Consider the following 12,326-nt stretch of genomic DNA (forward strand, 5'->3'; position numbering starts at 1 on the left):
TACAAGAACATAGCACAAGGAGATGGGGCAGCTCAATTTGTGAACAAAAGTCTACTAATAATTCTCTAGATTTCACATCTTCTGTAAAATTTGGGAGGGGGGACCCTATCAATTGTATTTGATATGCAAAACCATCCAGTTTCATAGTAAAAGGCACCACATTCTGTCTGCTATTAGAAACTAAGTAGAGTCAGCCTTGGTTAATACTTGGATAGGTGACTGCCAACAAATATCAGGTGGTGTATATATTTCAGAGGAAGGAACAGGCAAAACCACTTCTGAATATTCCCTCCATTAAAAAATCCTATGAAATTAACGGGTCAGCATAAGTTGACAGGCAACAAAGGCAGACACACAAAGATGCATGTGATTGTCTTTTGCTTAAATATATTCTGCTGCTGTTTTAAATTACTGCAAATTGTTTTTGTTTTATGCTAAGTTTCATTATGTTGTACATATTTTTACACAGTGCTTTTTATAACTTTGTTAAAAACAGAGACTAATAGCAAAACAAGTAGCAGTACTAATTACAGTTGTCCCTCCATATTCGCTAGGGTTAGGGGAACAAGACCCCTGTGAATATGGAAAAACCGCAAATAACAAATACACCATGTTTTTATCTAAAGGACACCTCTCTAGGAATCTCTAGGTCCTCCAGTGCAACTCTGTGGTCAATGTCCAACATACACTGACCATAGAATGGCACTGGAGTAGCTACAAATGGTCTTTCAGTGCAACTTTTAGTTAAAGTTGGCCACAGAGTTGCATTGGAGGACCTAGACAGTCCTAGAGAGAACATATTAATGAAATCCGTGAATAATCAAATCCGCAAATATAGAGGGATGACTGTAAAAAGTAGTAGTATTTTATGTTTAACAATTTAGTTAAAATAGTGAACTGCCATCACTGAATCCTACCACAACCAGCAAAGGTTATCTTGGAACATACAGTAAATAGTGCCTCAGAGTTTCATGTAGTCTATTACACATAGTCAGCATTTTTTCTGAGAAAGACAAATCAAGTTATAGGAATACAACAAGCTATACAAAACTGCACAATCACGTCTGTGGGTACAAAGCACACAGAGTTTATGACCTAGCAATGCACACAGATGATATCTCATTAGAAAATTTGTCTCTCCCAACTTCTCTTCATAGACACTGAGCCACAGATTCTATGCTGGTATCACAAATTGAGTGAAAGAATTAGGTCATCATCCCAATTCTGTTCAATGAGTTGCATTGCAGTATTCTCCTTAGCTCATGAAATTAATCTTTCTAAAAGCACTTTTGCTTTCAATGTAACAATCCAATAGCAGTAATTACTTCTTGTTCTGTATTACCAGATGTCATAGGTATGACATTTTTGCTTTCTTTTTGTTTCAGCATTATAAAGATTGCCTTTGAAACTTCCTCATAGATAACTAGTAAGTGCATACGTCCACTTCCCACAGGAAATATACTGGGAGTTACTGAAGGTAGGTAGGGAGGATAGACTGCCATGGTAATAAAGAATGAAATCTACACACATGTCACCTTCCACACAAAATTACTGTATGTCCAGCAGCTCCTACATGTACACTACCAAGCAAGCTTAATACATATGGGAGCCCAAGAAAAAAAATACACTATTTAATTTGTTGCCCTCTGCAAACATGAATTTTGATATACAGAACATTATCTATGTCCATATTTTGTGCTACAAAATGTGCAAAAAGAAATCACAAAAGCACACTACCCTCTTAAATATGAATATTCATAAACAGAATCAGAAGAATTTAATTTTTGACACAGTAGCAAGTGGTTTCTGAAAATATGATCGACAAAATATATGCAGCTTTTCGTGGATTAACAGTTCAAAATATTTCTTTGTATGGTTCAATTTTATAATATCCAATATGCATTTTGTGGGAGAAAGATAGGGCTTCTACTACTGAGACACCATACCAGAAAACAGTTTTTGACTCTTGTTATATGTATACACAGATACAGTATATCTCCATCATCTGAAACTTAATCACCTTTTTACAATTTAGAGGGGGAAGGCAGTTTTTAGCATGGTTAAACCATGTGTCATCAATACCATGAAGTTAACCTATCAGTTGTAATAGCTTCTATAAAATACCAGAGTGAGATTGCAATAAGGCTAGAAAATGGGCTACAAATCCCAGATATGCTCAAGCAAGCAGTGAACCAAAAATAAAAATAGGGAGATGTGAAACCAGCAAGTAGATACCATTCGTCTGATTCATTACCTTTAAAGACAAAGTTCACAGGCCAAGGTTTAAAAGTAGATTATTGAATTCAAAAAGCCTATTCCTGAACAAAGATTTTTAAAATGTTCTTCAGCTCCTCTCAATGTTTTCCAGACTTTCCAAACAAAGAAAATACCTTTTTAGATTTATTTAGTAAAGATGAAAAGCTCCTGGATTATCAGGTTTCAGTAATACCCAAAAATTTCAAATTAACATAACAGTTAGGCATGCTTTCACTATTACATCTGTGAAATAAGAATATGAAAATTCCAGTACAACAGTTATATTATTAACAATTGCACTGAAGATGAAGTTCCTCTGTCCAGTCACACAAACACAGAACTGTATGCAGTCCTTAACCCATTTCCAGACATTGCAACAAGAATGATTTAGGGTTCAGCGATATAAGGAAATTTTTCCAGAATTAATAGATAAGAAAATAACTTCTATACATAAAGCTTCTCTAGGCTACACTAAATGCTGTCAATTTGACCTTCAGAAAGAACACTCACACTGTGTTGAATGAATTGATACAGCTTAAAAGGATAGCCAAATATTAAAAATGTCAGAAAAACTGAGCATCACCTCTCTGATTTGCACCCAATAAAATAATTACTTTCACTTAAACACAAACAGTTGAGGCTTTACAAATTCTGTAATTTAATAAAAAATACAGTTCATTGTAAATTATAATAACAAACCTACCATTGTGGTTGGGTTTCCTGCAGACTTTTTGATGTTTCTTGCTGGTATTCCGTGAAGATGACTAAATCTTGTCTGGAAATCTGGAAAAAACATATTGGTTCAACTTAAATCATGATACAAGTTAAATACACCTAGATAAATAAACTGATGTAATGAACAGCCAATGTAAGAAATTCCTTGTCTTTGGGGGTCTGAATGGGTTTGGTGAATGACAGTTGGGAAGACAGTTGATATAGTAAATTACAGTAGTCAGAAATAAGAAAGGAGTGACTCAAGTGAGGACTAGGGTTAAGAGAGTCAGTCAACCAAATTTATGAAATAATAAGTGGTGTTTTAGAAATTAGCTAGGAGTGGAGTGTGTGAAAGAGTGTGTGCTGTGTTCTAAATAGATAAAATAATTAATCTGTTTTATTATGTTCAACTTCTGTTAATAAAGTATTTGTTTTTGTATTTATATGCTTTTGGCCTCTGAGAGCACTATATATTAGAAGGTTTGGATTCAGATAGGGCGTCTGTGGTGGCAGTAGTTAATAAAGAGAAGTAGTGTTCGGTGGAGATAAGTTCCACACAGATATCTTGAAGACACCTGGGAGGTCCACACAGTTATGGACAACACCAGGAGGAGTTGCTTACATTGGTGGTAGAGATGGGGACAAGGAAAAGCCTTCACTCTTGGAGGTAATAGTGAGATTTGTGAAAGTCTTCATATTTGGTGGCAGTGGAAGTTTAAGGAGAGCCTCACTTGGTAGAAAATGGTACCTTAAATGGCACAGTAGTTTAGAAAGCAAACTGATGACAGAGCTCCAATGAAAAAACATTCTGAAGATAAACCTTGGCTTTGATTGATAAGCCTGTGGCAGCTGCTAAAGGAGAAAAAAAACCATAACATTTTCTTTTTTCTTTTAAGAACCTGCTCACCTCTCTTCCCTGAAGAGGACATAAGAGGGAAACTGCCTGTTAAGATACTTTCAAAGACTGGATCAGGCAATTCTTTCTCCAGTTCTGTTGAGTCTTCCTTTTCCCACCAGGGAATGATGCCAGTGATCCCACAGGCACCTCCAGGTTCACTTTCATGAAACCAGTCACTCTGCTCATCGTCACCTTGGATTGAAAAAAAAAATCAAGGTCTGTTATCAAAAGAAGTCCCATTCTTATCTAGAATCATACTTTATTGCTGGACTACATCTGTTCCCCTAGTAGTTGCTCAAAACATAGTATTTACTAGAACAACAAACAGGAGGACATAAGATCTAATGTTTAAAACAAATTGGGAAGTTATTTGTGCTACTGCAGTTTCAGTTTTTAGCAGAACATAAACCCTGTATTTCCTGCATGGAATTAAAAGGTATAAAACTGTGGAACCAATTCTTTGTAGTTGATAATGGTATATAATTAGCTTAATTTAATGATATGTATGGTATATAAAAGGGGGAAACAATCATGAACAGATGTGATCAAAAATTAATATGATTAAATTCATTCAGAAATAAGTTGTGAAGAAGTTATTTTTAAATGAGAGATGACACTACCACACTCTGGTGATAATGGACATTATCATGTGTCCAGAGAAATTTTAATGGATCTTAGAAAACAAAATTTTAGAAGCAAAACCATTTATACAATTTGCTAAATCAACATCTAAAATTCTAAATGTATGCTAGTGACTTTGAAATTAGTACTCCCCCCCCCCCCTCAACAGCTATATTTTATTTTCAGTTGCAAGGTCACTGATTCAAGTGGCACCACAATTCAAGAAGGATAATGACAAGCTGGAATATGTCCACAGGAGGTCAACCAAAACTGTAAAAGGTATGGAAATCATGCCCTATGTCATCATACTGAAGACTGCATCATATTGAGCAAGCTTGTTTTCTGCTGCTACAGATGCTAAGATACAGAGCAATAAATTTACTACAGGAAAAGCGAATCCACCTAAAATTTAGGAAGAACTTCCGAACAGTAAGAGCTATTTGACAGTGGAATGTGCTGCCTTGGAGAGTGGTAGTTTCCCTCTTTGGAGGTTTTTAAACAGAGACTGGATGACAAACTTTTGTGAATGCTTTGATTATCTTCCTGCATGCCAGGAGATTGGACTGGATGGCCCTTGTGGTCTCTTACAGTTCTATGATTCTATCTGCTAGATAACAAAGGTGATGTCAGGGATGACATCATAGAACTTTGGCCAAATGATGGGAAAGTGCCATTGCCTGGAAACTTACTATCCCAGAAACAGAGTGAGGGAGGGGATGATAGAGTAGATATCATGAGAAAAAGCATGCAACCTCATGACATTGTGAGTGGAAGTATAATGATGCTTTGTGCATTAGTAGGGAAATGTTTGTAAGATATGAGGATGTAAACCAAGGCAGGGATGCAGTTGCCCCATGGGTGGCAAAAATCTTTATGTACATGTCTGAATTGGGATCCAGATGGCCAAATATTCCATGAACCCAAAAAGGTTCTTATAGAGATGGAGGACATCTTTTGAATTGTGGCTGTATGTTATCTAATAGAAAAGAGCAAAAACAAGAGCTCTGATCTTTAGGTCTATATAAATCCAGAACCAATGCATGTTCTTAGAGGCATTTCTCGTCTAGCATGCTCTGTGATATACTTTAAAAATGGCTTCTGACTTTCTATGATTAATGTATACGTACTTTTAATGTTGTAATTGTTTTGGCTATACTTGGGATTCCAAATAAAATTGCTGGCATAGAGCTACATATGTACAATGCTGTTATCTATGTATTATACATAACAATACAAAATATATCATATCAGCTCACAGGCCATAGTTCAGGTCTCTATTTCCTGTCAGAGTAAATTGCACTCTGGGTAGAAAATGTCATAGATGTGGCTACGGCATGAAACTGGAGCAAAGGTGAAAAGGTAACCTGAGTTCAGTTGGGAGACATGATGACTCATCATTGAAGAGTCCTGAATCACAGGAAGCTGATGACAGAAGGGCAGGAGATGAAGTCAGCAAACTTCAATTCTGCAGAGTCATGTCTATCAGTTGACAGGAAACACACCAGTAGTGGGCTGGACTCAAATCCCAGGGGGAGATACTGTATATAATTGAGTGAGCTGAACACTCTGTGATGTTGCACTGTAAACAGAAGCCTGGCATAGGACTTTGTCAGTCTGATGTATATAGCTGTACTGTACTCAAAAATAAAAGTCTCTTCGTGAGAACTCTGCAGTCCTTGTCTTGCTGACAACTTATGCGTGGGAGGATTGTTCCTCTGCAGCTTGCACCAAACTTCACAGCTTCATGAACTTCTTCTGTGGTGTCTTGTTCCATGCGTAGGTCTTCTGCACGTTGATCCCAGATCACACATGCTTCAACATTTCCTGTCTTAGGTACAACTGGGGAGGGGCAAGCACCAGATACTGTTTGGCTACAATTCCCGTGAGCTATAGCCAGCATAGTCAACAGCACATGCTGTTGGGAGCTGCACACCAACAACATCTGAAGGGCAGTTTGCTTACAATTCCTGAGAAAGAGGTTTTACACAGGTTTGCCAGCTGGATTCCTTAACAGGAAATACAGGCAAACAACCTGGCACCTTCTGCTCCATCACTAAGATACAGTATGACCCCTGTCAAATGTAATTTGAAAATTATTTGACCAGTCAATATATAGGTGAAAAAACACAGTACTCTAGATGCTTTTGGACTGCAACTTCCATAGTTGTACTACAGTACTGGCTATGTTGGCTAGGGTTGATGAGATCTGCAATTCAAGAAAATCTGGTAGGACATATCTACCCACCCCAAATTAAAATATGTATGATGACTCTGTCTCTTGCATCTGTGATTGTAACCAGTATTTTTGTGGAAAAGCGACATTACATTGAACCAACTTCTGCAGCTGACATGGTACTTGGATTCATAGAATCATAGAATCACAGAGTTGGAAGAGACCACAAGGGCCATCCAGTCCAACCCCCTGCCATGCAGGAAATCACAATCAAAGCATCCCCGACAGATGGCCATCCAGCCTCTGCTTAAAGACCTCCAAAGAAGGAGACCCAGACTCAATATAAAGTTTTTTTTTTATATTGGGGAGCAATCATGCCTCACTGGGACATGCAACTACATGTACTTGATTTATATAACCAGTTACATAGTACTGAGGCTCATAACAGCAGAAACTATTGTAGTATCAAGCAATATTTCTCTAACTAAAGAAGTCTTAATGTCTAAGGTTTCATACCAAACATAATTTGAAGAAATGCTGTGTATAATCTTTATCAATCCAGTAGATTACACTATTACCTTGAATCACCAGCATGAACCAGCTTCATTAAAAATATATATAAATAAATAAATCCCCGCCATATTTCCTATGGGAAAAACTGGAAAATCTTACTGAGAAAATCCAGTGAAATATTCACCTTAGGGTTGTCATAAATTGGAAATGACTTAAAGGCACACAACTGATATAGTAACCATTTATATGGTGCTTACAAAACTTAACCTGATACAATCCTGAAAGTAAAACAAAAAAGAAAACACCAAAACAAATTATTTTAGTACCTTGTCTTCCCTCATCATTGGTAAACAAACCAGCATCACTACTGCTCAGGCTGCTGGATTCACTGTAATAACAGAGAGAAAGAAACAGATCAGAAGTGCAATTGATATCCTTGCCATAAAATTTTAAAGAGACAAGATTGCACTCAGATGAAGCTTAAGCCTCTCCAAAATCTAAAAGAAAATAAGATGATTCCGAAGAAGAAGAAGAAATATCTAACTACAAATATCCCAGTTCCATTAACTACAGAACATATTATTTTTGGCACATAAAACCACAGGAATCTAATGGGACCCTGACAGTAAGCCAGATGTGACTGCAATGAGGTGCTGACACAATTGATGCATTTTATTATCTGTTTCCATCAAATGCTCACTGCTCCTTTCTTATGCTGTGCAATTCAGCTTGATCCAAAATACTACTGCTAGCTTTAAAAAGCTGTAGGGAGGGGTCTCAATCAAAAACGATTCTGGGCTTTTCTTCAGCACATGAAACATAAGTGTCTAGAGATATAATTACTTTTGCTAACATTTGCAAATATTCAGGAGGATACACCAAACAAAGATACACTGGAATTCTATTATTCAGAGAAAGAATGTTTACACAATGCCACACTATTAAATCAAAGTAAAGGTCACCCTGAGAAAAACAAAGATGATCAATACGCTCCTAGCAGCACAAGAAGAAACAGGTTACAGTTAGCTACCTTTTAACTTCCGAGGATTGCACTACATGTTACTGTTTCATCTACATCATCCAAATGTTTTAACTGTACATGTAATAAAAATGTTTCATGCACAAGTATAGATAATTGTGAGTCACATGGATTTAGCTGTATAAAGTAACAGAGTGATAAATGGCTGTGAAGATGGTGCTCAAACATCTTCAGTATGTAGTATTTGAGGCAGCCCTTAATCTTGTAACAAAACCACATTCATAGGGAGCTAGAGTTTTTCGCACACATTTACTCTTTTTCTGTGTTTATTAGAATACTAAAATATAACTGGTCTGAAGGGAAGTATTTATTGGTTTTGTGATTTAATCTCGAAAGCATACATGGCACTATTTAAAATGCATTGTGTCTATTTATTCCAGTATACTTGAATTATATTCCACTACAATAGCCTGAAATGAAGCTAATTTATTTCCCACTAGCAAAAATTCACAGTTAGCATGGATTGTAATAACCCCTTAATTTGATCTAGAGGAACCTTTTTAGCAAAAATTATGCATCTGTCAGAATACAACACACTGTGCTCATTTCATCTGGGTGAAGACACAATCGTTGGGACAGCTATACATGCTTCCTGGCATGGTGCATCTCTATAGCCACCATGAAGGGGTCAGCACAAACAGCCATTTAATACCTTTGTACCTCTTACATACAGCTTTGTACCACTTACTTACAGATTTGAACCAAATCTAATGATAAGCTCCAAACAGAGTAGCCCTGCTGAATCAATAGAACTTACACAAATACTCACTTATCAAGTTTCAAGGGATTCAACGAGTATACTCTAGTTGGGACTAGCAATTCAGTTTAGGTCTAAATTAATTGCAAATTTAGGAAAGACAGCCATTTGACAATGACAAAAGGGTGCAGCATGCTTCAAACAACTGGACTCACTAAAATTAATTAATGCATTTTAATAGCCAAATAACCTGAAGGGGGATACTTCCAGGGACATGTGGGTATGCATTCTCACTTTCCCATGTTTAGATTTCATGGTCGTAAGGCTCTTGACAGTCAGATACATTTTCTTTAATCATCACAGCTGTATCTAACAAATGATGTGTTTGTGAAAGTCACTTGAAAGATATTTTTTAGAAAAAATACAAAACAAAGAAACTTCAGATGTTCCAAAGAACCAAAATGCTCTAGCACTCAACTATTATTCTTCTAGCCACTGTGACAGTAAATTTATATGAACAGGACAAAGGGCTGAAATTAGGCCTACATATCCTCTTTATAATTTCAGTTTTAACAATCCCAAATACTCAATTAATAATCCTTTAGCTATACTATGTGCAAAAGAATTCTATGACTATCTATTCCAGTGAAAATCTGGGAAAATGTTAAGTTGTTAACAATTTCATGTCTTTTAATATTTACTGTATTTTCCAGCGTATAAGACGACTGGGCATATAAGACGACCCCCAACTTTTCCAGTTAAAATATAGTGTTTGGGATATACTAACCATATAAGACTACCCCTCTTCCAACGCACACCAAATAAAAGTGTTATTCAACATCTTTATCAATGACCTGGATGACAGAATTGGGAGCATACTTATCAAATTTGCAGATGACACCAAATTAGGAGGAATAGCTAATACTCCAGAGGACAGGATCAACATTCAAAATGATCTGGATAGACTAGAAAGCTGGGCCAAAGCTAACAAAATGAAATTCAACACAGAGAAATGTAAGGTACTGCACTTAGGGCAGAAAAATGAAATGAAAAGATATAGGATGGGAGACACATGGCTGAATGAAAGTACATGTGAAAGGGATCTAGGAGTCCAAGTAGACCATAAGTTGAACATGAGTCAACAGTGTGATGCGGCAGCTAAAAAGGCCAATGGAATTTTAGGCTGAATCAATAAAAGTATAATGTCTAGATCAAGAGAAGTAATTGTGCCACTGTATTCTGCTCTAGTCAGGCCCCACCTGGAATATTGTGTCCAGTTCTGGGCACCACAATTAAAAAAGGACATTGAGAAACTGGACCGTGTCCAAAGGATAGCGACTAAAATGGTGAAAGGTCTGGAAACCTTGCCCTAAGAGGAACGACTCAGGGAGCTGGGGATGTTTAGCCTGGAGAAGAGAAGGTTAAGAGGTGATATGATAGCCCTGTTTAAATATTTGAAAGGATGTCATATTGAGGAGGGAGCAAGCTTTTTTTCTGCTGCTCCAGAGAACAGGACCCGGAACAATGGATGCAAGCTACAGGAAAAGAGATTCCACCTCAACATTAGGAAGAACTTCCTGACAGTAAGGGCTGTTCGACAGTGCAACACACTCCCTTGGAGTGTAGTGGATTCTCCTTCCTTGGAGGTCTTTAAGCAGAGGCTGGATGACCATCTGTTGGGGATGCTTTGATTTGGATTTCCTGCATGGCAGGGGGTTGGACTGGATTGCCCGTGCAGTCTCTTCCAACTCTATGATTCTATGATAAAAATTTTAAAAAATCAGATTTGATTTCAATATGGTAATTTTAATTCAAATGACATGCAGGTACTTAGTAGGAAAGCTTGTTGTATACAAAGCCTGCTTGAATTGTTCAGCTCTCCCTGCCTGCTCAGCCCTCCCTGTCTCCAAGATTAACACAGCGGTAGCTGCTTTCATACAATCGTCGCATATGGTGGGGATGTGGCCGCAGCCTTTTTTGAGCTCCCCGCACCATATGCGGCGACTGCAGATTCTTCAGTCTGGCTCAGAAATTTCAGCACCTGCCCTATAAGATGACACCCGGCGTATAAGACGATCCCTGACTTTTGAGAAGATTTTCCTGGGTTAAAAAGTAGTCTTATATGCCAGAAAATACAGTATTTCAAATCCCTGCTTGGCCATGTAAACCCACTGGGTGACCTTGGGCAAGTCACACTCTCTCAGCCTCAGAAGGCAAATCCTCTCTGAACAATTCTTGTAAAGTAACCCCTGTGAAAGGGTCACCTTAGGGTCTCCTTAAGTCAGAAACAATTTCAAGGCACACAATAATAACAACCCCTTCTTTTCTCTAAGTATGTTCCCTCTGTATTTTTCAAAGGGGAAGAAAAGATTCATTTGTTACATGCTCCTAATCTTTACTCTCAAATTATCCAAGGGTCATAGCAAAATCCATAATTTCGGCTCCCAAACTTGCCCTTGACTTATACATGAATTTAACTTATATATCAGTATATATGATACAATGTATCTTGCAGACTATGCGGATGCCTTCTTATACATATGTGGTTGAGAGCACAGTCAGTCCTCCACATCTGCGGCTTTGACTTTTGTGGATTTTATTTGCAGATTTGATTAATATGTTCTCTCTAGGTCCTCCAGTATGACTGTGCTGGAAGTTGGCCACAGAGTCACACTCAAGGATGTAGAGATTCCTAGACAAAACACCTCTGTAGGCACTTGTAGGTCCTCCAGTGTGATTCTATGGTTAACCTCCGGCAGGTGTCGACCATAAAGTTGCACTGGAGGACCTAGAGATTCATAGAGAGCTGTTCTTTGGGGGGGGGGGTAATAGTGGGTCTTTAATTCACATTTCCCCCCACTTTCACAGGGGTCCTGGGCCTCTAACCTCAGCAACTATGGAGGGCCCACTGTATGTACTGCTGAATTCACAGTTAATCTATGTAGGATTACAATGTCTGTGACTTTAGAAATACCTACTGTATTTTCTGGCATATAAAACTACTTTTTAACCCAGGAAAATCTTCTCAAAAGTCAGGGGTCATCTTATATGCCGGGTGTCATCTTATAGGGCAGATGCTGGAACTTCTGAGCCAGACTGGAGATCGCATATGGTGGGGGGTGCTCAAAAATGGCTGCAGCTGCATCCCCGCCATATGCGGCAACCACATGAAACCAGCAAGGGTGGTGCTGTACAAGTACAGTAGAAGAAAATACACTCACCAGGATTCGTGGAAAGAAGTGACTTAATGCTGTCCTGATGATGAGGTGAGGAGGCGGCTCACTGGGAAGGTGTAAGTGAAGGGCAGAGCAAGCTGCAGGCATCCAGGACGCCCGGGGTATGGAAAAAAGAGCCGTGTTTGCACTACTGCTCTGATAGCCTTGGAGACAGGAAGGGCTGGGTAGGCTGGGAGAGC

The 12,326-nt window shown here is 38.2% G+C and overlaps 1 protein-coding gene across 6 annotated transcripts in view; it reads right to left on the reverse strand.

Moving 5' to 3' along the window:
* GPATCH2 (G-patch domain containing 2) overlaps window positions 1-12,326 on the reverse strand; it is a 171,007-nt gene that overhangs the window by 149,427 nt on the left and 9,254 nt on the right. For all 6 annotated transcript variants that reach the window (XR_006104974.1, XM_042478745.1, XM_042478753.1 and 3 more), the window contains exons 3-5: window positions 7,502-7,563; window positions 3,878-4,060; window positions 2,960-3,039 (exon numbers count right to left, since the gene is read on the reverse strand). Coding sequence is in view for 5 of the 6 variants with exons in the window: in XM_042478745.1 (XP_042334679.1) it covers window positions 2,960-3,039; window positions 3,878-4,060; window positions 7,502-7,563 (325 nt within the window). In the remaining variant the exon portion in view is untranslated. The remainder of the gene's footprint in view (window positions 1-2,959; window positions 3,040-3,877; window positions 4,061-7,501; window positions 7,564-12,326) is intronic.

Source organism: Sceloporus undulatus, chromosome 1 (genome assembly GCF_019175285.1).
Source record: "Sceloporus undulatus isolate JIND9_A2432 ecotype Alabama chromosome 1, SceUnd_v1.1, whole genome shotgun sequence".
In the NCBI taxonomy this organism is placed as follows: domain Eukaryota; kingdom Metazoa; phylum Chordata; class Lepidosauria; order Squamata; family Phrynosomatidae; genus Sceloporus; species Sceloporus undulatus.